Source organism: Mus musculus, chromosome 8, assembly GCF_000001635.26.
Source record: "Mus musculus strain C57BL/6J chromosome 8, GRCm38.p6 C57BL/6J".
Lineage (NCBI taxonomy): Eukaryota > Metazoa > Chordata > Mammalia > Rodentia > Muridae > Mus > Mus musculus.
This window is the reverse complement of record NC_000074.6, coordinates 91,474,829-91,501,624: the sequence shown is the minus strand read 5'-3', so window position 1 is coordinate 91,501,624 and position 26,796 is coordinate 91,474,829. Positions and strand designations below refer to the sequence as shown.

The 26,796-nt window shown below is 44.7% G+C and overlaps 1 protein-coding gene across 1 annotated transcript in view; it reads right to left on the bottom strand.

The window, feature by feature from the left end:
* Positions 1–26,796, bottom strand: part of Fto (fat mass and obesity associated) — a 355,067-nt gene that overhangs the window by 166,809 nt on the left and 161,462 nt on the right. The window contains exon 7 of the mRNA NM_011936.2: positions 16,347–16,466. Within this exon, the coding sequence (NP_036066.2) occupies positions 16,347–16,466 (120 nt within the window). The remainder of the gene's footprint in view (positions 1–16,346; positions 16,467–26,796) is intronic.

The window sequence follows — 26,796 nt, the reverse complement described above, 5'->3', positions numbered from 1 at the left end:
AGACTGAGACAACCTAAGTCCTTTTCTAAGCTGCTTTGGTCTGAGTGTTTTATCTAGAGACTAACTGAAATGGGGTGTGCTTTTATTTATGCCTTTGAACTATTATACAGAGGACCCTGGAATTTCAAGGTGAAAAAGCCTTTGAATGCTTCAAGCAGAGCTTACCTGGTTGTTCTAGTAGAGGCATGGAAGACAGAGAGGCAGGGGAAATGCATACACTGGATGCCCAGGTTGTGAGGTTTTCTGAAGGGAACAAGGAGCAAGTTTGCTAGAGGCCATTAGTAATATTTTGGCAAAGAACATGGCTTCATTTTGCCCATGTGCTGAGAGCTTGTGCGAGGTTCATTAAATTGCAATGGGCTGGAGGTTAGAGAGATAGCTCAGCAGTTAACAACACTGGGTGCTCTTCCAGCACCTACATGATGAGTAACAATAGTCTGTAACTCCAGTTTCAGGGTACTCTATACCCTCTTCTGACCTCTCCAGGCAACAAACATACATGTAGCACACAGACATTCATGCAGGTAAAACACCTATAAACATAAAACAATCTTGGACTACCTAAACATTAGTCCTTTAAAAAAAGACTAATTATTTTGGTGGAGGAAATTTCAAGACTGTACAGCACCAAGTATGTAGAATGGTTATTACTTACTACCCTTATTGAGGTCTACTGTGGAAAAGGATGGATGGTATAGACAGGAAAAGACCGTGAAGAAGCTCAAATCAGGTCACATGCTGACAGGGACTATCGTGTTAAAGAGAAGTGCCATTCCAGGTACACCTCTGGTTCTATGGTGACCAGTAAGAAAGGAAGAAATAGGTGGGCAAGACTCTGCCCAACTAAGCCTTCAACCAGTGAAGGCCGAGTGCCTAAGGGGCTGCTTGCCTCTAGAAATAACTGTCTAGGCAAGCTTCTCACTATGGTCAGCACACACCAGCTGTTGCAACTCTGTGTCCATCCCAAGTTGACAACCAAACCTGGAAGTGTGATATATGTTGTGCTGGTTTTGGAGACAAGAAAATTGCAAGACTGAAGTATGTCATGGTTTTTCCTCTATGGTGTTACAGAGCCACTGAGGTAACATGTTGCAGGGTCAGAGTCCCCGAAAGGAGACCATGTGATAAAGCTCTGAACTGAAGCCTGGGTTGCAGTATAGACCCAGTCAGTCATGAGACAGTTGCCAAGGAAGGCTGCATAGAGGAATGGAACCTAAGAGAGAGATGTATGCAGCAGACAGCAAACTGAGGAACTGGGCCTTTAAGTCCTGGCCATCAGACATGGACTGACAGGACTTGGTGTTTGCCCTGCTGGGTTTTGGGCTTGCTCTGGTCTAATCTCCCCTCACTGTGTCCCTTTCCTGTCATTCAGAATGGGAATGCATGCCCTGGACCTTTGGATGCTGGAAGTACTTAATTTTCTTTTCACTTTACAAAGTATTACAGTTAAGAGTCTCCCTTGAGTCTCAAAGGAGGCTCTGGACTTCTGAAAAGTGGTGAGACTGTGGAGGATTCTGGGGACTGCTGACTGGGCTAACTGCATTTGGCCTCATGGATGGCCTCGATCCTGTGGGATTGTGATCCAGAGGTGGAATGTGATGGTTTGAATGGGAAATGTCCCCAACAGGCTCACGTATTTAAACATTTAGTCCCATTTGGGGGATGTTACGGGGCTTTTAGGATAAAGAGCCTTTCTGGAGGAAGTATGTCCTTGCGAGTCAGGAGTGAAGAGTTTATAAAGCCTTGTCTACTTCCTGTTCCTGCCAGCAAGCTCACAACACCTGACTGCTACCATCCCTTCTCCATATTGAGGGACTCTGCCTGGAACAGTAGACCCGAAGAAACAAACCCTTCCTTCCTTAACAATGATAAAAGTACATTCGTTTTAATCCAACAATTCTACTTCTTAGTGTTACCACGATTTCAAATGTTTAAAAAAAAAATCATACAGAAAAATATCCATTACCATGTTATTTGTGAAAGTGGAAAATTGAAGATAATAGAAGACTAATCAAACAGATTATGAAAGCACATAAGAGCCAAGTCACAGTTTAAACAACATACAAAAATGGAAAGACCTGCAAGATATAATGTTATCTGAGGCTGAAATGATGGGTTAGTGTCTATAACATCTGCTCTTGTAGAAGAGCCGAGTTCAGTTACTAGGACACGTGCCAGATGGCTCTCAACTACTTATAATTCTAGCTCCAGGACTCCAACATCTTCTCATCTCTGTGGGCACCAGCACTCATGTGTACATTCCCTGACACATACCAATATAAATGCACATCATTTAAAACAAATCTTTTTCATAAAAGATACTATGTACTACATAAATAAAGAACCCTATATATGATTTTAAGTATACAAAATATCTCTAGGAAGGTCTAAAAAAACCTAGGACTGGTGCTAGGCACTGAGAGAGAGAGAGAGATGGGTGCCTGGGGTGGGGGTGGGGGGTGGGGAACCAAGTGAGAGAGAATCCCACTTTTTCCTGCAGATGTTTTTACCCCAGGGAATTCTGCTCATCTAGAAGACTCAGCTCAGGGTCCTGGCACATAGGGTAACAACACGAAGTACTTATCCCTCCAGACAGAGAGAAAATGGTTCCACAAAGTAAAACCAGCATGCTGGGGGTGGGGGATGAGGAGCCGAGGTGCTGGGTGCACAAAGTCAAGCATCACCTCTTCGCTAACAGAGGAGAGGAGATGCTTCATAGAAGCAGCCTCTTGGTCGTGCTTTGCTATGAGCACACGGGTGAAGGGCGCTAACAGCTCAGGAAAGGCTCAGCTGCAGGGAGATGGGGGCGGCTGTGCAAGGTGGAACTGACACTGGGGATGTGGGCTCTGCGCCCACTATGCTCTGTGTCCCCAGATAAGCCTCCGTGCCCTCTGAGCGCCTCTTTTCACCAAAGGAAAATGTCAGATAGATCATCACTAGAGCTGCTTCTCAGAGCCTGGCACCTGGGTGTGAACATTACCTATGGTGATATTCATAAGATCACAACACAGAATGAATGCTGCAGGCAGGCCTTGGAAGAAATTAAACAATACCAAACATCTCTAGTACCTCTTCCTTGGGAACGTGAAACAAATAAAGGGATATCAGAGAAGAGGGATTTTCTGGGAAGCCTGAAACCCATGTGTTCTCCAGAGAATTATACTGTAGGGCGACTCATAAGGGTTCTGGTAAAATGAAGCAGTAGTCCTCTAATGCCATTTCTGTCTCACTATTACCTAAGGAGAAAGGGTCTTTTTTTTTTTAAAAGATTTGTTTGTTTATTTATTTATTTATTTATTTATTTATTTATTTATTTATTTATTTATTTATTTATTATATGTAAGTACACTGTAGCTGTCTTCAGACACACCAGAAGAGGGCATCAGATCTCATTACGGGTGGTTGTGAGCCACCATGTGGTTGCTGGGATTTGAACTTCAGACCTTCGGAAGAGCAGTCAGGTGCTCTTACCCACTGAGCCATCTCACCAGCCCGAGAAAGGGTCTTTTTAATTAACCCAGACCTTAGGTTCCTAAAGAGAATCAAAGTAAAGGCAATCTCCAGCCACTCAGGGCTGAACAAGTTGAGGCTTACTGATGACTTAAGAATCAACAGTTTGTGCCCTAGAAGGAGTAACAGCAATACAGAGGGACAAACGTGAGGTGGAACAGAGATCCATACATATCACTGGGACACTGGAGGAGCAGTGGCCATTTACAGTAGGAACAGCACCTCAATCTTTCACGCGGTATCACCAATGTGCCAGACTGCAGTCCCAGAAGCTGCCAATCAAAGGGATTGTTTTCTGCCCGATTACCACGCCTGCTACCCTGAACCACACCAAAGACCTCAGGAATGGCCGTTAGTGACATTTCATAATTTTCCTATGCAGGTACTGGGTCCTCCAGACCGTCATCAGGACAAGCCACAGAGGAGAAGCATTTCCCTCATCACATCTCCAACAGTCCATGGCCATGCTCATCCACAGAAGGGAGCCAGCAAGAGGAGGACCACGCAGAGGAGGACCTGCTTCTGGACAAGGTTTACAATCATTACTTTGGCATTCAGTTAATGGAGGGGAAATAAAAAGAAACTTGGTAAGGAAAAATACCCCAGTTTGTTTGTAATTCATATTTTGACAATGTAGAGTGTCTTGTTAGCTGTGTTTAGGGTATAAACGGATTGGGAAAATGGGGAAAAAAATATGATCTGACTTGTTTCCCAAGCAAAACCTTTGCAAACACAAATTAATCAAACTCTTCTCCATTCTATTCTTAGTTGCACATACTTGTACTTCACAACCAATGACTTTGAAAGTCATTATAGAGGAGAGGACTGTACTTCGCAAAAAATGCATTAGAAAAAAAAGGGCCTGTGCTAATCTTTCTCATCTTATCTGCTGCTGCCCGACTCACACAAAACAAACTCCATGAAGCCTAATCAAGTTTACAAGAATAGAATGTTTTCCTGCCTACTGAGTCTCTGCTCTGGCCATCTTTGAATATCTTCCGCCCTTCTCCATCTATCAGAATCCTTCGTTTTCCCACAGGCCTGTGTCAGACTCTGCCTTTCTCCTTTGATTTCCCTCCCACTGAATCACTTACTGCCTCTCGCCTTATCAGCTTGGGAGACCTAAGTCCCAGCTCTTTGTACAACTTCCCTTATCTGGACGGCACGAAGCAGATGTAGGATTAAATGACGAGATGAAGACGGTGCATTTCTTTTCTGATGTTACAATATTAAAATAGATTTCAAAGAAAATTATTGCCCAATTTTTAGGTTATCACTCATGCAAATATCCAAGGAGCATGGAATTATAAAGTAAGTGTAAGAGGGAAGGGTCTGAATTTTCAGATCTGAATATTGAAATTAAGTGTTAACATGTTAGTCATTTTATGAAGAAGCTTCATTTTCAATTACTAGTTAGTTCTCAGATCAATCAATAAAAAAGGTCAGGTTCCTTCATGCTCATATTTGCACTCAAAAATGCAATCTAGGTTATTCCAATCTACCTGGAAAATGCTGCTTAATTAACACAGCTAATAGAGTCAGATCCTTTCTTTCATTAAGAAGAAGAGGAGGAAGTCGAGGAGGAGGAAGAGGAGGAGGAGGAGGAGGGGGGAGGAGGAGGAGGGGGAGGAGGAGGAGGAGGGGGAGGGAAATAAGACTGATCCTAAGACTCCCATAAGCATCCTGTGCTGCTTCAGCCTGGCGATGAGGACAGTATGTTTATTCTGTCTCTGGCTGAGGATGAAGGGACAATCAGTGTTACACTCAAAACAATGTAAGAAGACCTGGACAGAAGTGGCAGACACAACTAATTATTTCCCCTCCTTCCTCCTCAACAAAATGGTTGGAGCTGGAAGGGGGAAGGGAAGTAGGGAAGGGGGAGGGGACCCACCTGCAGTGTCATTTCCATAAAACCCTTTCTAAAGCTTGGATCCTCTGACTTCACCTAAGAAGCTAGGTCCATTTCCTGTACTCAGACAGCACAGTAGTTCTGTGGCTCATAAAATCATGGCCCAACTTTTCCCTTTGTTCTAGCAAAAGACTTCCTTGAGAAAGCAGTAATCCTTTAAAGCTTCCCAGTGCAAAGGTCTCCCTTGGTTTGTATCCCCCATCTCCATCCCCCAGAGGAAAAGCTCAGCCACATCACAAGGCATGTCTTGGTTCCAAGCTGCACCGGGGCTCAAGGCTCCTGGTGAGGAAAGAAAACTGGTCATTTGAACATCCTTTCCTGGGATCTGTCTGAAGTGGAGACAAGCAGCAAAGATGAATATTAATATGTCTTCCATCATCAAAAGCTATTGCATACCCAAAGGATGATAAATATTTTAATCAGTTTGCAGCTTGTCTGGCGGAAGTCAGTTTATTCCTCGGGGATTTTCCTAGTTCTGTGCCCAAAACCTGTCCACTGCATGCCGCTTTCTCTGTATTCTGAAATTAACCACAACAAAGTTCAAGCCTGGCTACAGAAGTCATTTAATTTTGACATGATTTTACTCTACTGCATTTTTTTATTTTTTAAAGAGTAGGGAACTCTAAGACATGGATGATGCCAGAAAGGAGACAAAGCCTTCTTAAGTTGTGGCAATACAATGACTCTGGGAAACTAAAAGCCTATTTCTCTCATTTAAAAAAAAAATCTCCATATTTACACAAGTCATTTACCAGTGATTTCTCAATCTTCTCAGCTAGAAATGCCAAAGGCACACAACCTGCCTCTGTACTCTCTCACTGGCCCTCAGAGCTGCTGCGCAGGCAGGCGGCTGTCAGTGCTGTCCTCAGGGCTCTCTAAGTGGAGAACTTATTTTCTAAAATAACCCTTTAATTAGGAGGTAATTTTGAGGAAACTTACCAGAGGTCAGGCTTCCCTACTCCCCACAACACCGACCTCACATCTAGTTCTCCTTTCTATAAGTGTAAGTAAGCACCTACTGTGTGCCAGCCAGCACCCCAGGAGCTGGGGGTGGGGCTGAAAGAGTTGAAGCAGACAATAAGGAAATTCCCTGTGTAAAGGTGAGGTGCTATGGAGCAAGCAGAGAGGGCGGGGCACCCTGCAAGAAGGGTGAGCTCAGCCAGAGACTCTCTCCAAGGATGAGACAAGACAACATGCGCTGGAGGGATGGGAACAGAAAGGCAGAGAATAGTCCAGAGGCAAAATAAACACAAAGACAGTGGCTGCCGAAATGTGGGTCCTGAGGCTCAGAAAGCCACTCAAGGAAGATGGAATTCTGAGTGCCATGGGAGGTCTGGACCAGGCCAGTGACTCATTTTAAAGGAGCCCTAGCTACAGATGGGTAGCCGGTACAGTTTACTAGGTGCTGGAAGGCTGGTTACAGGGCAGTTCCCATAAACGGCAAGGCTGCATTCACAGGAGGTGGTGAAGGTTGGCCAGGTGACAAGTGTATTTTGAAAAGAGAACTTGTTTAGACTTGGAGTGCAATCAAGAGGATACTCAAGCTTAGGGCAGACCACAGGATACGCAGTTGCTGACCTGTGAGACCGAGGAGAGGTCAGGGACTTGAGATGTGCCTAATTTGAAGCACTTGCTACAGGGTGGCGTCCACCCATCCCAACACAGGACACGACTCTTCAGTGCTGAGGAAACATGGCTTCACTGTGGGCAGCAGGTGTTCTAGGGCCATTCTTTATGAAGCTCATTGCTACCTCATCAACAGTTCAGGGTGGCACCTCTCAACCTTTCTAATGCTGTGTCCCTTTAATATAGTCCCTCATGCTGTGGTGACCCCCAGTCATAAAATGATTTCGTTGCTACTTCATAACTGTAAATTTGCTCTTGTTGTAAATCGTAATGTAAATATTCTGGGAAATAGAGATTTTTCAAATGGGGTTGCAACCTACAGAGTGAGAAGAACTAGTCTAGGAGCATTAAATAAAATGCAACCTCTTAGCTCTCCCAAACATCTGTTAACATCTGATGAATAATTGTGGGTATTCTGTAATTCTTCATTTAAATTAGCAATGCTTAAGTAACAAGGCTGTCAAGAAACCAGGAGCTCCAAGTTCCTACAGCTAAAGCAGATATATCTGAAACATAGGCACTTCCCTTTCAGAGCTGACTTCATAACCCCCATTTCTTAATTTGGAAGCTAATTTTGTTAACCAATGAAAACCAAGCAGGAGGTCATCTATCTGAGCCTTTGATACATACTGAGAAAAGACGTACAAACGAGATGGTCACAGGCGGTTCCAGATGAGGCTGAGATCGGGAGAGAAAGTGGACCCTGACTGACTTGTTAGGTAAAACTGGAATTAAAATCGTCAGGGAGTAGTGATTACACAGGTGCTTGTAGGAGAACCAAAAGGCGGCACATCACAGCCCCTGTCCAGAGAGTGCAGGCTCGTTGCTTTTCAGATATAATGAGGAAAAGCAGGATTGTAGCTATTTTACCCTGGCTGTATGGGAGAGACAACCGCACGCATTCCCATAGTTCTCAGAGAAGCGAGCTTTTTAGCAGTTTGAGCACATTTTTCCATAAGGACACTTTTGCAAAACTATGGCAAGATTCCCAGTCCCACCTCCCAAATACTTAACACTTGGTGGATGGGAACACTGCAAGAGTAGCCCTGTGCTCCACACTCCTGAGAGTCCCCTTGGCTCTGGGATGGAACTGGGGCTGGGGGTCGAATCCCAACCGACACCTCTGAGCAAGGGGAGTAACACCAACCTCTCGAACCTCTATTCTGGATGCACTGTGTAGTCTACAAGCTCTGGCTGGAAATCACCGTAGTTTTTGGGACTACTTGATAACTAACTTGGGGATTAAAACAGCAAAAAACAAATGTGGATAGAGGTTGCTTCCTTTTCAAAGCTGTGAGCTTGTTGTCTTTTTTTTTTTTTTTTAATTTATTTTTACAACACTTCATTCTCTGTGCTGTGATTCACTTAGGACACAGCCCAGATTGTTTTCTATCAGGTGAGTGATAGACCAGAGAGTAACTGAAGGAGCACTCCACCAAAGCCCTCTAAAAAAGCACTGGACGGAAGAAGGTATATGATGTGTTAGCCTTTGTCTGTTCTGGGAAAAATGGCAATGCCTGACACACTAGTCTGGCATCCGGGTTTCTGAATTCACACATGCATGTTATGGCCTGCTTGTCAACGTAACCCAAAATGCATTCCAGCAGCTGAGACGACCACAGTTCCCCCAGGAGAAGTAGTAGGGCTTTTCCACCCTTTACACAGATTTGAATTTCATAGCAGTTAAAAACATTTGAAACAAGAGGATACACCTGTGCGTTTTTTGTTTTGTTTAGTTTTGCTTTGTTTCCTTTTCCATTTTTTATTAGGTATTTAGCTCATTTACATTTCCAATGCTATACCAAAAGTCCCCCATACCCACCCACCCCCACTCCCCTACCCACCCACTCCTCCTTTTTGGCCCTGGTGTTCCCCTGTACTGGGGCATATAAAGTTTGCATGTCCAATGGGCCTCTCTTTCCAGTGATGGCCGACTAGGCCATCTTTTGATACATATGAAGCTAGAGTCAAGAGCTCCGCGGTACTGGTTAGTTCATAATGTTGTTCCACCTATAGGGTTGCAGATCCCTTTAGCTCCTTGGGTACTTTCTCTAGCTCCTCCATTGGGAGCCCTGTGATCCATCCATTAGCTGACTGTGAGCATCCACTTCTGTGTTTGCTAGGCCCCGGCATAGTCTCACAAGAGACAGCTACATCTGGGTCCTTTCGATAAAATCTTGCTAGTGTATGCAATGGTGTCAGCGTTTGGATGCTGATTATGGGTTGTTTTGTTTTTAACCAATAGAATGTATTAAAAACTGTGTATGTGCTTTGCATGTGTGTCTCTGCCATGCATGTATGTTTGTACCATTTGTATGTGCATCTATGCCACGCATGTGTGTGCATCTGTGCCATGCATGTGTGTGTGTCTGTGCCATGCATGTGTGTCTGTGCCATGTATATGTGTGCATCTGTGCCATGTATGTGTGCACATCTGTGCCATGTATATGCGTGTGTGTGCCATGCATGTGTGAGCATCTGTGCCATGCATGTGTTTACTAAATGAAGATGGACAAAAATCTGTCAAATGCTTTGGTGTCAAGGTGAAAACAGAAACCCTGCCTGACTATCTCAGGCTTTCTCTCTGGACACTAACAGGTTAAGAGAGACGGCACACTTACACTTGGCATTTCCTAGCTCCTGTCACATTTTCTGGGATTTTGCCCTTGTGTTTAGAACAGAGGTGGCAGCCGGTCTTCTGAGTGTCCCTCACACATCCTAACACTGGGCACTAGAAGGCTCTCGCTCATGCAAGGGTTAAGAACGGGAAGTCTACCACTGGCCGGCTCTGATGTTCCTGAAGATACTGTCACTGGATGTATCCTCAGTAGAATTCTATTCAACACCTCTGTCTTTAAGTACAAAGCTGCAGGCTGTAGCAGCTTTAAGAAACATAAGTACCCCTTTTTTCTGCACACAGTATCTGTGTGTGAAATTCTCTAAAGGGGTTTAAGTATTTACCCTGAACACTATCAGCCGCTTTCTAAATTTTTCCTTATCCAGTTGCAAAACACTTCAAAGAGAATCACAAACACCGGCTTTGTGCTTCCCATGCACACTCGGCTTGGGAGGCTTAAGTCTCAATTCTCTTGGAATTGTATTATCCCCCCGCCCCTGAAAAGGACAGGGTACACACACTTAAAAAAAAATCATTACTAAGTCTGTAGCAGCTGCGGGGCAGGGGTTGTTCCAAGAGAACCTCAAAAATCTATCAAGAAAAACTCAAATCACTTTAGAAAGAAGTTCAATGTTAAATTACACATTCGGTCACCTCCCTCTCGAGGTATTTTTGCTTTCAGAACAACACTGCTGTGGGAAACTGGACTTGAGGGGTGGGTCCAAAGAGCCAAGCGAGTGCCTTGAGGATCACTAAAAATGTAAGGCAGGGGTTGTAGCTTTTCCCAATTTCCAAAGACAAACAAAATGGCCCTAAAATACTGTGTTCCAGACTTTGAATTATTGGGTGCTTCGAACTGTTTAACCTGCTTCCAATCTGGGCTTATCTTGAGCCACTCAGCAATGTCCCAGTCAAAAGAGGGAGAAGGGAATTTAAATCTTAATTGAAAGCCACCAGACATTTCATTCCACATCTTAAATTACTAAAATATACTCTGCTCCTAAATTAGAAATACTGACCCTAGGGTTGGAGAGATGGCTCAGTGGTTAAGAGCTTGCCGGGCTCTTGCAAAGGACCCAGGTTCAAGTCTCAGCACCCATGCTGGTTGGCTCACTACCACCTCTAACTCCAGCTCTGGGGGACCGGAAGCCTCTGGCCTCCAAAGCCACCTGCATTCCTGTGTACATATCCACACATAGACAACCTGCATTCCTGTGTACATATCTACACATAGACAACACACACAACTAAGGATGAAAATGAAAACAGGGTGAAATGGGAGGCAAGGTACGTTAGTACATTGTTAGTACATGTAATTTAGTATTCCCAGGAATACTTATGGGGAAAGATAAACATATACATGTATAAATATACATACTGTATCTGGGTGATTTACCATTAATATGAGCCTGAAATATTTATTAATATTTTATTGTTATATCTTTCAGGCCCCCTAAAATCTTTAATTTAGGAAGAATTTTAATATGAATTTACTTGCGCTATTATCTAAATACCATTATGTTTGATATATATTTCAGCACATAGGAAGCAGCCTTGTTCTTATGTTCACTATAAAGAACTTTATCCACAGCTACAGTGACAGCTTCATTAACCTTTCCCTAAACAAATAAACAAAACTGCTCTTTGGCTCGCTCATTCCCTGCAACTGTGGGAGCCACAGGCTGAGGACCCGTCCCTGCAGCAGCAGGCTGCCTCCACAGCAAGCTTCCTCATGATTTATGCAGACCACAGTGACAAGCAGAGACGCGTGACTCACCTGGAATTAAACTATTATAAATAACTTGTCAGGGACGCCTTTACATTCTGATGAACATTTCTCTGTTAAACTTTAACAACAAGGACCTGGTTATGTTATGAAATGAAACACCCACTCATTTGCCACATCTCTCTGCTCTCCTGGGCCAAATTTTAACATAAATGGGTAAATTAAATGTAGCCTATAGCTTACCTAACGTAATTATATGTTGTATTTTACTCTGATTCAAAACGGATACATTAAGATAATCCAGCCTTGGCTTGCACCCACTACGGTTGGCAAAGGTTATTAAGGCCAATGGCCATGCACAGGCTGCTACTGTAACCCAGGGACTGTTGGGACAGGAAATGGTCCAACGCACAGGGAGGATAAGCAGGAGCCACACCCCCTCCCCCCCCACCCAAGGAAAAGCAACAGCAATGGAGAGCATGAAAAAAAAGACCCCGCAGTACATAAACCACCAGCTCTTCTCAGGGCGTTCCTCGGGAAGCTCCCCGGAATAATTCCTCTGCATTGTACAAAACAGAGGTTTTTAAGGTCAAAAGGAAATGAGTAAATGCCATCAATTTAGAGGATTTCAGCCCCGGCATTCTTCTCGGTCTCGCCGCGAATTTGATAGTGTTAAAACATTTTTATAGGTAAGATAAATGTCAGTTTTGCAAAGAGCGATACCAACCCCTGGGAGACAAACGGCCTATCCACTGGATCTCAGGCCATGGCGAGACGGCGTCGCCTCACAGGGGATGTGAGCTTTTCATACTCCTCTTTAGCCAGCAAGAAAAGCTTGCACGGTTTCTTTCAAATGCTAACTCTCCTATCCCGAAGTGCCTCCTCCTAACATAATAATCTTGGATGAGAGGCAGTGGGTTGGCTGAAAAAATAATAAAATACAAATATGTGACTGGTACTCAAGTGTTAGAATGCTTCTTGAGTGGAGAGCAAAGAAGGCAAGAAAGGCTTGACTGTGGTGCAAAGGGTCAGGCTGCTCCGGGCTCAATGCTCAATAAATTCACCAAGTAATATTCAGCGGAGAGGTGATGTTTTATCAGAATGTCATTCAAATATAAGGGCCTAACATTTACATCACAAGAGCAAGCACACACACCGTCCTCCGGGAGAGAAGCAGTAAGAATAAGCAGTGTGCCAGGGCATGCTTGCTGGGACAGGGAGTGGGGAACAGAGGCCCGGGAGTTTATGTACAGCTGACTAAACTTTCTGAAATATGTGGCTGGTTATGACATGTGCAGCAATTACCACTAATGGGGGAACAGCTATTTCAAAATTCATTTTCCATTCTCCTGTAGGCTTCTGGAGGCAACCCCTCCCAACCGCACGACAGAAAGGACGGGAAGACAGACAGAAACTACAGCACACACCTCTTCCCTGGTACAAGAGCCATCAAAGACTGCTTAACACATAGGCAAAAAAAACCCCAATACGTGCACTGCCCAAGGTCTTATTGAAAAGGACAGGCGTGTGCTACAGAGCAGACGAAGGTGCACTGATCAAAGACACCTTTTCACAACACGCACAGGACCCCATTAACTCAAAAACGCAAAAAGATAACAAGGAATCACTTGTCTAAAGTCATAATAATTTGGAGCAATATATTTCATGGAAGAAAAGTTTGAACAATCAAGAAATGCCCTTTTGATTAGCTGACTTTCACAGAATCTAAACGCGCACCAAACGCTGCATTTTTGAAGTAAAATTGCTGTTGAATCTGTGAACCCACAACTGATTTCCCGTGTTATGGAATCTTGAAGATTACAGCTAACTTGAAGCAACAGGGGTAATTCCTGGCAGTTAATGGGACATTTATATGCATTTTCCTGAAGGACAGCATCTTGGGACCTCCAACTGGCAGCTCAACACTGCCCCCTACTGCTTACAAGTTAAACCAGAGAGCAGGAACAAGGCTGACAGAGCCAGCCGCACCAGCCAATGCCTATCCAACCTTAATAACCAAATACCACATGGCACGGCACTAAGAGCCACAGAGCAGGGGACTTTTCCAAAGATGATTCTCCGCCGTCTCTTTCAATAGCAAAAATAATTTATCATGAGTTTATTAGAAATCTTTTTTTTTAAAGGCCTAAAGCAATGCTTCAACTTAATTTAGAAGAAACATCCCTTTTATCTTGGCCCAATCCTTCACTCTGCTGATAATGATCCAACTGTGGTATGCAAGGGAGACACTGAAACATTGATTTCTTTTTTTCTTTTTTTCTCAGTAAAGAACAGAGCTCTGGAAAATTCTCCAGATTGCTGCTCCTTTAGTTTACTGTTTTGTTTTGGATCTCTCTCTCTCTCTCTCTCTCTCTCTCTCTCTCTCTCTCTCTCTCTCTCTCTCTCTCTCTTTCTTCCTTTCTTCTTTTCTTTTTCTTTTCTTTTCTTTTCTTCCTTCCTTCCTTCCTTTCTTCCTTTGTTTCTTTTTTTTTCAGTATAAAATATAATAAAAAGAAGGTTCTTCCTCTAACTAACTGCCACTCCTAGCGAATGTGTGCACTCATGGACTGAGACTGGCACACAGCCATAGTCAGATATCTTTCCAGTGAATTAGTGATGAACTTCGCTGTGTGATCACAATACTAAACATTGCACTTGTTGGCAGGGTGGAATACTCCTAAATCAAATACTTCTAAAATAAAAACTGTTTTATGGCTGGAGAGATAGCTTAGCAGTTAAAAAGCACTGGCTGCTATTCCAGGGGACCCAGGTTCAATTCCCAGCACCCACACGGCAGCTCACAACTGTCTGTAACTTCAGTTCCAGATCAGACACCCTCACACAAATACATGGAGACAAAGTACCAATGTACTTAAAATAAAAAATAAATGACTAAACAATTTATTTTACAGAATTATGGAGTTCTTTTCTTACTTATTTCTAAGTCCTAGTTTACAGCTTGGTAAGATTATGACTTCAATGTCAGGTTGACATCTAACAATTAGGCCTCGGCAAGCAGGATCCTAAGTGCCTATGTAAAACATAACAAAAATCAAAAGTTCACACAAGCACAGTTGTACACACCCTATAAAACCAGCATTTCCTCCGCAGGCTTGGCTCAGGAACAGAGCTAGTCAGGCAGAGAGGGAAACTTCAGCATCTCCAAGTTGGCTACACAGTGCTCTGTACTAACCCAGGGTTTGGGGAACTCTGCCTCTGGGGTTATTCTAGGAGGGCAGTGGTGTCCCCTTCCTAGATGCTGATCCCCTCAAAGGCAAGTCGGAATGAGTTCAGAGGTGTGCATTCTGATGCACGCTCTTAAGCTCAGGCCTTCAAACTTGCGACTTGATATTTTCATAAGACAGGGATTACTGAAGATATTATGTTAGCATCTTCATCAAAACAATAACACTAAGTTGGCTGGCCAAAGTGGAGGTGACAGACTGGTCTCAGTGTGGGCAAGGATGATAGCTCCACAGGTATACATTTATTTCTCAACTCATCAAACTGTATATTTTATGCTTGTGTAGCTTCCTGTGTATCAACTATAGGTCCAAGAAGCTGCCGGAGAAACATTACTGGTGGGGACTGGTGACCACTGTGCACCCTGCAGATGAGTCACTGCTCTCTGCACCCTTCAAACGCTGTGAAGTGGCACTCTCCAGAGGTCAGCAGGCTTTTATCGCCTTTCCTCTACATTCCAAAGCCAAGCCTTTGGAGGCAGATCAGTGAGCCGAAAAGGGCAAGAAGCCTAGAGCAGGCCTTCTAGAGTTCAAATCCCAGTTCTCCCACCTAGTAGCTGGTGACCTTGGGAAAGTTATATAAGGCCTTTGGGCTCCTATCTCCTGAGAGTAAAAGTGAGACAAAAGTCATACCTATCACATGGAGTCACCATGAACAGTACTCATGAACATTAAACATTCTCAGCACTCATAAAATCTTTAGGAATCATAAAGGAACCATAAAAACAGCACGCAGGCATTTGCTGATGCTATGGTTATCCAAGCCGAGGCTCATCAAGTGGCTTCCACCTGCCAGCTTGCTGGCATGTCCAGGTCCCACACACCTACGTGCTCTGCCTTCTGACCTTGTTTCTACAGTTCCAAGACCCAGGATTTCCCCCCAGACAGCCCACCTCATCCTCTCGTCTCCTCATGGTCCTCCAACGAGACCAGCACCTTCCTAGCAGTCAGCGGTAGTGACCTGACCCTGATACTGATCTGAACGGTGTGCATGCGTAGAGAGGAGAGGAGACACTGAGAGTCCATTTTCTCCTTCCATGGAGTCCTTGCTTGTCTATCGCTTGTCCCTCATTAAGCCTTGCTGGTCCCAGGCATAAAACCCAGGTCACCAAGGATGGTAACAGCCGTCTTTACAACTCTGCCCCATCTTGCCAGACCATGACTTTTCTTTTCTTTTTTTTTTTTTAGGCCCCACAACATGGTTTTATTTTAGCCATAGTGATACATAGGGACATCCACATTTCTCTCTTTGCTAAACCTCTAGGCTATGGTGAGTAAAATCAGGTGTGCTCTGCAGCCTGGCCTCTCATCTCAGCCATCTATTTAGTGGCCCTGGATGAGTATCTAGCTTCTCTATACCTAAGCTTTCACATTTATAAGTTAGGGCTCACCATGCTGTCCACATCAATTGTTGCAAGGATTTATAATCTTGATAAGGAAAACCCTTTGAATGGTGGCTGGAACATAAAACCACAAGTGAATGCTGGGTGCTGCTATTAACCTGTCCGCACGCTGTGTCCCGGCTCATGTCTAGCAGGGCGCCCTCTGTGAAGAATATCAGAAATGTTTCCTGAAACAGAATTGCAGGCTGCTCCCATTATAACCTAGCACGGGCGTTTACTTGGACGACGTATACATTTGCCTGTGGAAATCAGACGGCTTAGGATCAGCACAGTGTGGTGCCCCAGAGGACGTGCTCAGACCTCACGCACTTACCATGCTCTCCATCTTCTTCCACAGCCCCTCCAGGTGAGTCATGGGCTCACACCACCAATCGGTGCAAAGTTTGTATCGATTGCCTTGAAACCAGAACTGCCTCAGCCACTCAAACTCCACCTGTGGAGCAGAACAAGAAGGTGGCGGTTATAATGTCCTTGTGATAGACCAACAAGGACAATGGCTTCCCCGCTCAAGTCTCCTTTGGCAACTTAATCGTCAGAGGGTGAGAGAGGCAGGCGAGAAAAGCTTGACCTAAGCAGCTCCCAGCACACCCTGGGATCTCCAGAGCATTCTGAAAGCCAAGAAAATGGAAGTCTCAGAGTTGAGGGCCTGCTAGGATGGCAATCCAGGTCAGGCTAAATCTTTTAGGCACGTGGAACAAATACTCAGATCCTGAAGTATAGGCAGCATCCACTCACTATGTGCAATGGCAAGTCATAATGAGTAATTAAACACCCTCAGGAAAAGCTAAGAAGGCCATGACATTGACACTGGAAATAAAGAACTTACCCAAGGGATGGGAGAAGTGGTGATCATCTTAGCCACATAAGCACACAATATGTAATTAGTTATAGAGGATCCTACACAGCCATTAAGGTTCTCAGCTGGTGACGCAGTAAGGGCCAATCACAACACTACCCACAGAATGCCTTCTCCAGGCTCAGTCCTGTCATACAGGCAGAGCTACCCCTACCATACTAATAACAGTAGGAACCCAGGGTGCAGCCAAACATCCCTTCCCATTTCTGGGTTTCACAAGAATAGAAGCCCTGAGACTAGAAAAGAAGGAGCCTGAAGACATCTTGCTGTCAGACTGGAGCCAAAATGGCAGGACATGAGATGAGAAGATAAAGGCAGGTCTGAGGGGATAGAGGAGAGTGGCTACCCTCTCACAGGCCAAGGGGAGGGGAAATGGGAGGTAGAGGGGAAAGAACTCTGTGAGAAGGGTACCTAGGGGCAGCACTGGGGATGTAAATAAATAAATAATTTTAAAAATACATTTAGATTAAGCACATAAGTTGACGAGTTTATACATGGACAAAATATATGTAAAACTTTCCATAGTAACAACTGCCATAGTTAAGATGTATGACATTTACATAACCATGAAAATATCTCACGAACCCCTATTTTCTCAGGCCATTTCCTATGCCCAACCTGGTCTGAGCAGCTTCGTTAATTTGCTAAATGTCAAGTGAACAATATTTGTGAAGAAGAAGAAGAAGAAAGAAGAAGAAAGAAGAAGAAAGAAGGAAGAAGAAGAAAGAAGAAGAAAGAAGAAGAAGAAGAAGAAGAAGAAGAAGAAGAAGAAGAAGAAAGAAGAAGAAGAAGAAAGAAGAAGAAGAAAGAAGAAGAAGAAAGAAGAAGAAAGAAGAAGAAAGAAGAAGAAAGAAGAAGAAGAAGAAAGAAGAAAGAAGAAGAAGAAAGAAGAAAGAAGAAAGAAGAAGAAGAAAGAAGAAGAAAGAAGAAAGAAGAAAGAAGAAGAAAGAAGAAAGAAGAAGAAAGAAGAAGAAAGAAGAAGAAAGAAGAAAGAAGAAAGAAGAAAGAAGAAAGAAGAAAGAAGAAAGAAGAAGAAGAAGAAGAAGAAGAAGAAGAAGAAGAAGAAGAAGAAGAAGAAGAAGAAGAAGAAGAAGAAGAAGAAGTCGTCGTTGTCGTCGTCGTCGTCGTCGTCGTCGTCGTCGTCGTCGTCAGGTTCAGGAGATAGTTACTGACTGCATGATCTATCTATCGCAAAGCCTCTCTGGTCAAGCTAGTGCAGGTTTCGTTGTCTGATCATTTCAATGGCAACAATCTCAATGCATACCGATCTGACCAACACTTTACAGATAAGTCTTCGATGGCTTGTCTTCCACTTGAACCAAACCAGAGCATCAAAGTATAACTCCATTCCACCCCAAGCTCCTTTTCACTTCTGCCCTCCAAAGAAGTGTCCAGCGAGCCCAGCACCATGCTGTGGTGTCTGCTTTACAGAGTGATTGAGTTCCACGCTGAGCTGGGCTGCTGTCATCATGTCCTGTGAGCACAGAAGACTTCCATTTGTTTCTTCACAATGAACTTCCAGGAGGCAAACAAAAAGCAACTTGCGAAGATTAGCAACGGTGAAAACGGCTCAAGTAAGAAACTGGAGAAGACCTAGTCTCATGGAAAAGTTTCGGTTTACGCTAAATCAATGTTTGTTTGATGTGTAGAACTGATTTCGGCTAAAGCTGTTTAAACAAAACAAAACAGGAATGTGGGCGACATTAAGACAGTTGCTAAACCTCTCTCCGTGGCATTAAGAGGCAGTGGTTAGCAGAAGGCAAACCCGAGAGCTTTGAGAGGAGGATGATTATGGCCACAGTTCAACAGCAGTGGAGATCCAGTTAGCAGCAGGTTTACTATAAGAGAAACGGAAGCGCCTTTTACAGGGATGCACAGGAAAGCGGTCAACTGTCGGACAGCCTGTTGTCCTCAAGCCTGACTGTAGGGGGAGGGGAGTTGATTTCCAACACCTCCTTAACCCTTTCTGCAGAAGAGGACAAAACATGGAAGCCTCAGCCACCCTAGTATAGAAGGAATAAAAAGACTACTGTGTGCAGTAAGCCCGTCAACCTATTAGGGCCCGGGACTGCACTTCTATGGAGAGCCTGGAAACGAGAAGAGGGCCATGGAGGACTCTGCCATAGGACAAGAAAGCAAAGGCAGGGCCTGGCCGTGATGACAAATAAAAGAGGATTCCTCCTCAGACATCTCACTCATTGTTCAGCCCATGAAACTGCGGGGGAGCCCCAGAACGCACATGGTGGAAGGAGACAAAAAACAACAAAAAAAAACTCTTCAAACAAAGAAAAGCCCAGAACCAGATGAAGTCATTGGCAAATTCCACTAAACTCTTAAGGAAGAGCTAATATCAGTGTCCCTCAGACTGATTCATACAACAGAAAGGGACAGAAGCTACCCAACACAGTGAACAAAGCCAGTTTCACCACAATCCCCAAACCAGAGAACAGCAAAGAAAGGCACCGGACTGAACTCACTGGTGAATTTGGACACAATCAAATCCTTGCAGTCATAGAACATGACCCACGGCCAAATTGGTTCCATTCCAGGCATGCAAGGATGGTTCCGCATCAAATACAGATGCAATAAAGCACATATATTATGTAGGGGCAGAGAACACAGGGCCACCAGGAGATGCAAAAGAGGCTTTTAACAAATCTATGCCCCTTCATTATGCAATCCCTGAACAAACTACAAACAGAAGGAACATATCTTTGCATAATAAATGCTATCAATGGTAAACAATATTCCAAGCCAATATTCCATTAAATCCTCTAAAACCAGGAATGACACAAGGCTCCCCACACTTACACTGTTACTCAGTATAGCGCTCCAAATATTAACTAAAGAAATATGGCAAGAGAAAGAAAGAAAGGAAATGCAAATAGGAAAAAAAGTCAAATGATCTCTGTTTACAGATAACATGACCCTAAACATGAGAGGCCAAAAAGATTCCTTAGAAAAGTCTTCTATCCGATAGCTGCTTTCTGCCTTGTGGAAAGACATAAAACCAGCACACAGAGATTGGCAGTCCTTCCACACACTTCTAAATTGCCAGGAAAGAAAGACGGGGAAGCGCCACTCATAATAACTTATCCTCCGTCCTCATCAGAGGAGTAAAAGACTCTACGATGAAATAAGAACTGCTGAAAAATTGGAAACCCCAGATGATGGGCAGCTTCCCCAGCGATGCTCAGGGACTGACAGGGTATGGTGAAAACAGGAATATTACAAAGAGTGATCTATGAATTCCCACAATTCCCACAACCAGTCAAGTGACACTGCTCACAGAACTAGAAGAAAAAAGCTTCTGAAACTCACACAGAAGCTTAAAATACTCCAAATAGCCAGAGCGATGGGGAAGAGGCTGAGCAATGCTCCCGTGCTACAACATATACTCAGAGCATACTACAAAGCCACAGTGACAAAACCTGGCAGTGACACAAAACCAGACCCACTGACGGGGGAACTTAACACAGCACCCAGAAATAAACCCACATAACTGGGCCATCTAATGCCTTACAAAGATGTAAGGAAGACAGACTGAAAAAATGACATCCTCAATAATGGTGCCACCGGGGAAACTGGGTATCCACATGGGCAAGAATGAAGTAAGACATACTTTTCACCATAAAGAAAAGTCAATTCAAAGTGGACCAAAGACCTAAATAAAGACTTGAAATACCAAGAAAGGCAAAACACTTCAGAATACAGACATAGGCAAGGACTTTCTGGAAAAGACCTGAAAAGCACAGAAAATAGCCCTAAGGATTATCAATGAAGTTAAAAAGCTTTTGTGCAGAGACAAAACCAACCATCAAATTAAAGAGTCAACCCACAGAACAGGAAGACAATATTTGCCACATATACAACCAACAGGAGGTTGCCACCTAGATTGCAAAAGATTCCAAAACTAAATGCCAGAAAACTCAACTCATCCAGTCAATAAATGGGACGGCCTGAACAGACAGTTCTCAAAGGGAGACATACAAGTGGCCAATAAATACTTGAAAAAGTACTCACCATCCTTAGCCATTAGCGAAGTGCAAATTAAAGCCACCTGGAAAGTCCACTGCAGCCCAGTTATCAAGAAAATAAATGACAATACATGGATGTGGGGCAACAAGGACCCTATCGTGGGGGGAACATAAATGGGTGCAGTCATTAAAGAATCAATGTGGAGACCGCTCCAAAACCAAACCAGAATACCATAGGATGCAGATACACCACTCCTCTACCTGTGTATAGGACTCTAAGTCATCACACTATAGAGATACCTGCCTGCACATCTATGTTTAAAGCTACACTAGTCACAGCAGTAAAGATCTGGAACCAGTCTTGACGTTAATGTCTATCAACAGATGAACGTGTTGAGTTTCAGATCCTGGACGTGACGCTCAGATGCCTATATAACATATCAAAGTGGACCTGGCCTATAGGTTCTCCCAGCATCTGTCAGTCCTGTTACAAGGCATGGTTGCTATACCCTGCACCGGGGCTGGGCTTCCCTTCCCCAAGACACTCTTCCCTATATAACCCCAACATTTGGCGTCCGCCTGCCCCCTCCCCCTCCCCGTGTGTATGTGCTGCTCTCTCTCCTTCCCCACTCCACCCATCTCCCTGTCTGCATGATGATTTCCCTGTCCTAGTTTCTTAGTTACTCGCCCAAAAGCTGCTCCCAAATACACCCGCCTTTTGACTCTCAATTCAGCTTGAATTGGCTGAATTAAACCTATAAGAATGGATAAAGAAAGTGAGGTATATAGACACAGTGGGAGTTTACTCAGCTGGAAACAAGACTGTAATCATGCATTTTCAGGAAAATAATGGAACTAGAGATCATTATGTTAAACAAAATAAGCTAGACAAATACACAGCAGAATGTAGATAAAAATGTGCATTATATGTTTATTTGTGCATGCATGCCTACATACATACATATGCACATGACTAGAAATGTGAGAGACTGTGAAACAGAGGAAGAGATCCTAATGGAAGCATGGCAGAAGACAGGGCAAGGGGTCTGCTCAGTGTGGGAGCCAGGGCGATGTGCTCAGTGTGGGAGCCAGGGTGATCCGAGAAGATGATTGGAACAGACCAAGGCAGGCGGGGAGGACAGCGGAGGTCAGTTAATGGTCAAATAACAAAGTGTACTGAAACTCACACATGAAATCTCTCAACGGAAGCCTTTATTGTGAATGCTAACTGGAAACAGTCAATGATGATGATGATGAGATGGTGGTGAAAGAAGAAGGCATAGCAGTGCCCTCCCTTCTTAGGCTGAGGGAGGGGGCTAACAAGGCCAGCCTAGACCGTACAGCTAGACCCTGACTCAAACTGGAGGTGACGGTGGGAAGCAATGAAGGGCGTAGGAGGGGGCACAGGTGGGGAGTTGTGGGAGAGAAACAACAAAAGAAAATTCAGTTTGAGAAATCCCTTAATGAAACCTAAGTCTCTGTAAACGAATAAAAATGAACGTAAAGCACAAAAAAAGAAAAAAGAAAAAAAATAGCACTGTTTCCATCAACAAAAACCAGTTTGAGAAACAGAAGTGTAAGAGGTAGGGTTCTGAGGTCAGTGGGAAGCGGGCTGGGTTACAGAAGACCTAGGCCAGCTGTGAGACAGGGCTACTCATGCAACAGCCATATTGGTTTGTGCTGAGGTATAGATGCGTTAATAAGGAACTGCCTGGTATACGTCAGATTCCTGCCAGGGACGAAGAATATTAGCTAGAGAAGACCACAAGTCCGAGGACTTACTGTCTGTAAGCATCTCACAGGCCTGGAGAGTTTTCTGAGGAGAAAGGGTTTTCCATCCCTGCTGGCTCACAGCCTTTCGCCCTTCCGTGTCAGTCAAGGAGCTTGGAACTGGGACTTGAGACAGGCAGAAGCTGTCTGGTAAGTAAGGTCAAAGGGATGACACATTTCTGGGGACACTAGATCCTACCTCAATGGTATGGCCTGACCCTTTTACTTCAGTGCCAGGGGTGGGAGATCGAGAGTTTGCCACCTTCACTACCTTCCTCATTACTAAAAGAATTTCCCCCTCAAACACTGGGGACAGGAAAGCTACAAAGTAGGTTTGCACAAAAATCAAGGAGCTGGGTCCTATTATTGAAGCCCTAAAACAAAAACAAATTAAAGTGTGGCATACCGAGTGACCTAAAAAGTCCCAAGCATGTGTGTGAGAAGTAGGGCTTCTGTCCTTTCTCTAGACAACAAAACCTACAGAGGAAGCTGAGACCAAGCAGAGCAGAAAGAAAAGACAGAATTCATCAGGAAACCAAAATGCAGACAGGAGACAGAAAAGTTCCACAGGCGACATGTGTCCCCAAAGGTAAGAACTCCCTGAGGGTCTTGGCAGTCTTCTGCTTATGCGCGAATTCTCACATGCACAATGAAAACTGTTACCCCACCATCAGAGTCAAATGAAAGCCCACGTGGAGAAGGTGGACGGAGGCCTGAGGTCCTACTGACCATCAAAGACCTTCTGGATCTTCAGAGAACCACGAAAGCAACTGTACGGTGGCTTCCGGTTCACAGCTACAACATCCTGCCGCAACCTGAGCACTTGCACCTGCCTTCTCCACAGAAAAGCCAAAAGAGGTGACTCTGGGTTAGTTGTCCCTCAGAAACACCAACAGACTATATGAAGGGAAAGAAATGGGCTGCATCTGCCTGCCTGAGATTCAGGCATTGAGCACTCGGGGCTTGTGGAGCAAAGACTGAAGATCAGCCCGGGATGGCGGGGCTTATCTGTGGTTGCAGTGCTCAGGTGGCTCAAACAGAAGATTTTGAGTCTGGGTCTAGCCTGACCTACATAGCAAGCATCTATCTGGAAAAAAAAGATGATGAAAAGAAGAAACACTACAAAATCATATTTCAAAACCATTATGACCACATTGGTATCACTCCTATAAGTAAGCAAGCAAGCAAGCAAGCAGTGCCTGCCTTCTCTCTGCCATGTTTGCCTGGACTCTTGATTGGCCCCAGGTCAGCACCGGGTTTGCTCAGGGGGCTGTGCACAAGTCCTAAGGGACATGCGTCTCACCACACTACGTGCCTTTTTATAATTCAGCACCGAGGGCACTAGAGCAGGGCAGTGCTCCGCTCCAGCTGCACAGGCCGAGGAGGCCACTCCGGAGCAGCCCTGGAGAGACGTAGGAGAAGAAGAACCTCAGAGCCAAACCTGCGGCCCACTCTGCCGCTTCCAGGAGAAACTTGCTGGAGATTAAGTTCACAATGCACATAATAACATGGAGGAGGACATGGCTTATAAGTTAATTGATATCTTTTCTCTGCATCTTAAGGAGGGGCTATCACAAAGCCACCTGCTTCTTACGACTAAAGTTCCCATGTTGCTAGAAAATGCATTCCTAAATGCAGATGGCTTCAAAGTATTCAAAGTGCTTCGTTATAATTAGACCAGCAAAGGCACATGGCCTTGAAGGAAGACAACAAACAAGAAAGCAGATAACTACTAAGAATACTCTGTGAGTAAACCAACACCCCATCCCAGGCCAGCTAGCAGGAGGACAGATTCCTAATGAGCAGACGCACCAGCTTAACCTTGACAGCAAGATGACCCCGGAGAAAGGGAGCTGAGGAGGTGCTGACCCAGATAGGTATGTGGCTATTTGGATATAAGATCTATATCCGACCACCCCCAGGCTAACCCGAAAGGGATGCCCTACCTTCCTGACACAGACAAAGTCAAAAGGCCCATTTGATTCTGCAGCAGATGAATTCTGATGGCAGTATTCTGCTGTGCCATGAATTCTTTCAGAAAAGTAACTAAATACCTGCATTAGAAATTCTGCACTAGGCAGTGGTAGTGCACGCCTTTAATCCCAGCACTTGGGAGGCAGAGGCAGGCGGATTTCTGAGTTTGAGGCCAGCCTGGTCTACAGAGTGAGTTCCAGGGAGGGGAGGGGAGGGGAGGGGAGGGGAGGGGAGGGGAGGGGAGGGGAGGGGAGGGGAGGGGAGGGGAGGGGAGGGGAGGGGAGGGGAGGGGAGGGGAGGGGAGGGGAGGGGAGGGGAGGGGAGGGGAGGGGAGGGGAGGGGAGGGGAGGGGAATTCCGCACTAAGACAGAGAATGAACGGGACTGTTCTGGGGGGTGGGGGTGGGGTGTCTCTGGGTCCATAGGAGCGTAGCTTGAAGCAGCAGCATCTAAGCAACATCTCCAGTGGAGATGCTTACTAAACACAGCAAGGGAAGGACGGAAAACTGGCCCCGGCTTCAGCTCTAGCATCAGGTGGCCATTACTCTCTAAAAGGCCAAGTCTTTTTGCCTTTGGTTCTAGGGATTCTGATCCTGTTTCGCCCGGTGTAGAACAGCTCACAAGATACTGAAAGACTTTTTAAAAGCTACTGTAAGGTATCTTACGTCTGTGGGTGAAGATGCCGTTTCCTCATCTGCTCAGAATCCTCCGAGGACCCCATTTCCCTCACAGTAACAGGCAGGCTGCTACTCCCCAGACTCTAACACTTTCGTTGTGACCTCACGGTCTACAACTGGGAGCCCCATCCCCTCACTCACACTGCTGATAAACTGTTTGGTGGACACTAAGCATTCTGTGCCCTGTGGCATTTGTAGTGGTTGCTCCTTCTGCTTGAAATCGCCCCAAACCCTGATGTCGCTCACCTTTTCTGCTTCTTTCCAGCAGGATGTTCTCTGCTTCTTGCCATCTGCTGGCCTGTTTATTCTCTATAGTACTTAGCAACATCAGCATATCACCTAATTTGCCAGTGTTTTGTGTTTCTTGTTTCCTGGAGGCTCCCTACACTAGAACACCCTAATGCAACCAGAAGAGGGCCCAGCACCACCTCTTGATAGGACCATCACTTGATAGCATGAGCAGAATGCCATCACAGTCCAGGTTTCCCACCAGTTCCCATTATGAGGAAGTCTGAGATTGCAGGCACATTTTAACCATCCTTTACCACTTGTTGATCTTACCCTCTCCCTTATGTCATTATTAATTCACCAATAGTGAAATCCATTCATTCGAAGTATAAAACACAACATTTCTTTTACACTGATGAAGTTGCAAGTCTTATTAGCATGAAGGAAAGGGTGCAGGCTTCGCGTATTCTCTCAATAAGGGTGCCCACAGATGAATCCGAGGACCGTTCTGTCTTCACTGAATATAGTTATCTACTGTGGTGGTTTGGATATGTTTGGCCCCATAGATTCATGTGTTTGAATGCTTGGCTATAGAGTCGCACTATTAGGAGGCGTGGCCTTGTTGGAGTAGGTGTGGCCCTGTTAGAGGAAGTGTGTCACTGTGGGTGCTGACTTTGAGGTCATATATGCTCAAGCTACACCCTAACCAGGATATCTATTTTACATTTATTCTGGCTAGCTATAGAGGATGTCACTTAAGTACAACGTTTCTTTTTTAAGAAACTCATTTACTTATGCAAAAAATAAGTTGAAAAAAGCTAAATAGTTAATATATAAGGTAGAAATTGAGAGTATTAACAAAACAGCAAGCTTAGAATGTGCACAGACCTCAACATGTAGACCCACTGCACTCACAGACTACAGAAAAGCAGCTAGTCTTACAAATCACTGCTAGGTGGGCGATCATTCTCTCCAGGTCCCTTGTAGCTCCCCAGGTCTGTATGTTCCAAGAAAGCCACTGACAGCTCACACTGCAGTTGCTCTGCCAGGATGTTTGTATTGGAAAGAACCGTGGGTGGAAAGTCAGTGCCTTCCTGCAGAAGTTAGAGCAGCGCTACTCACAGACTTGGAAGGTGCTTCCCATCTGTTAGGAAAGTCTGTTCCCTGTCTCAAGGTTCTACTTAATACATTTTAACCCCTTCCGGTGTCATGCGGCCAGCCCATTGTGTATCTCCCTTCTGTAGAAACCATCTCAAAGAAAGCAATGGCCAGAATGTTTGTG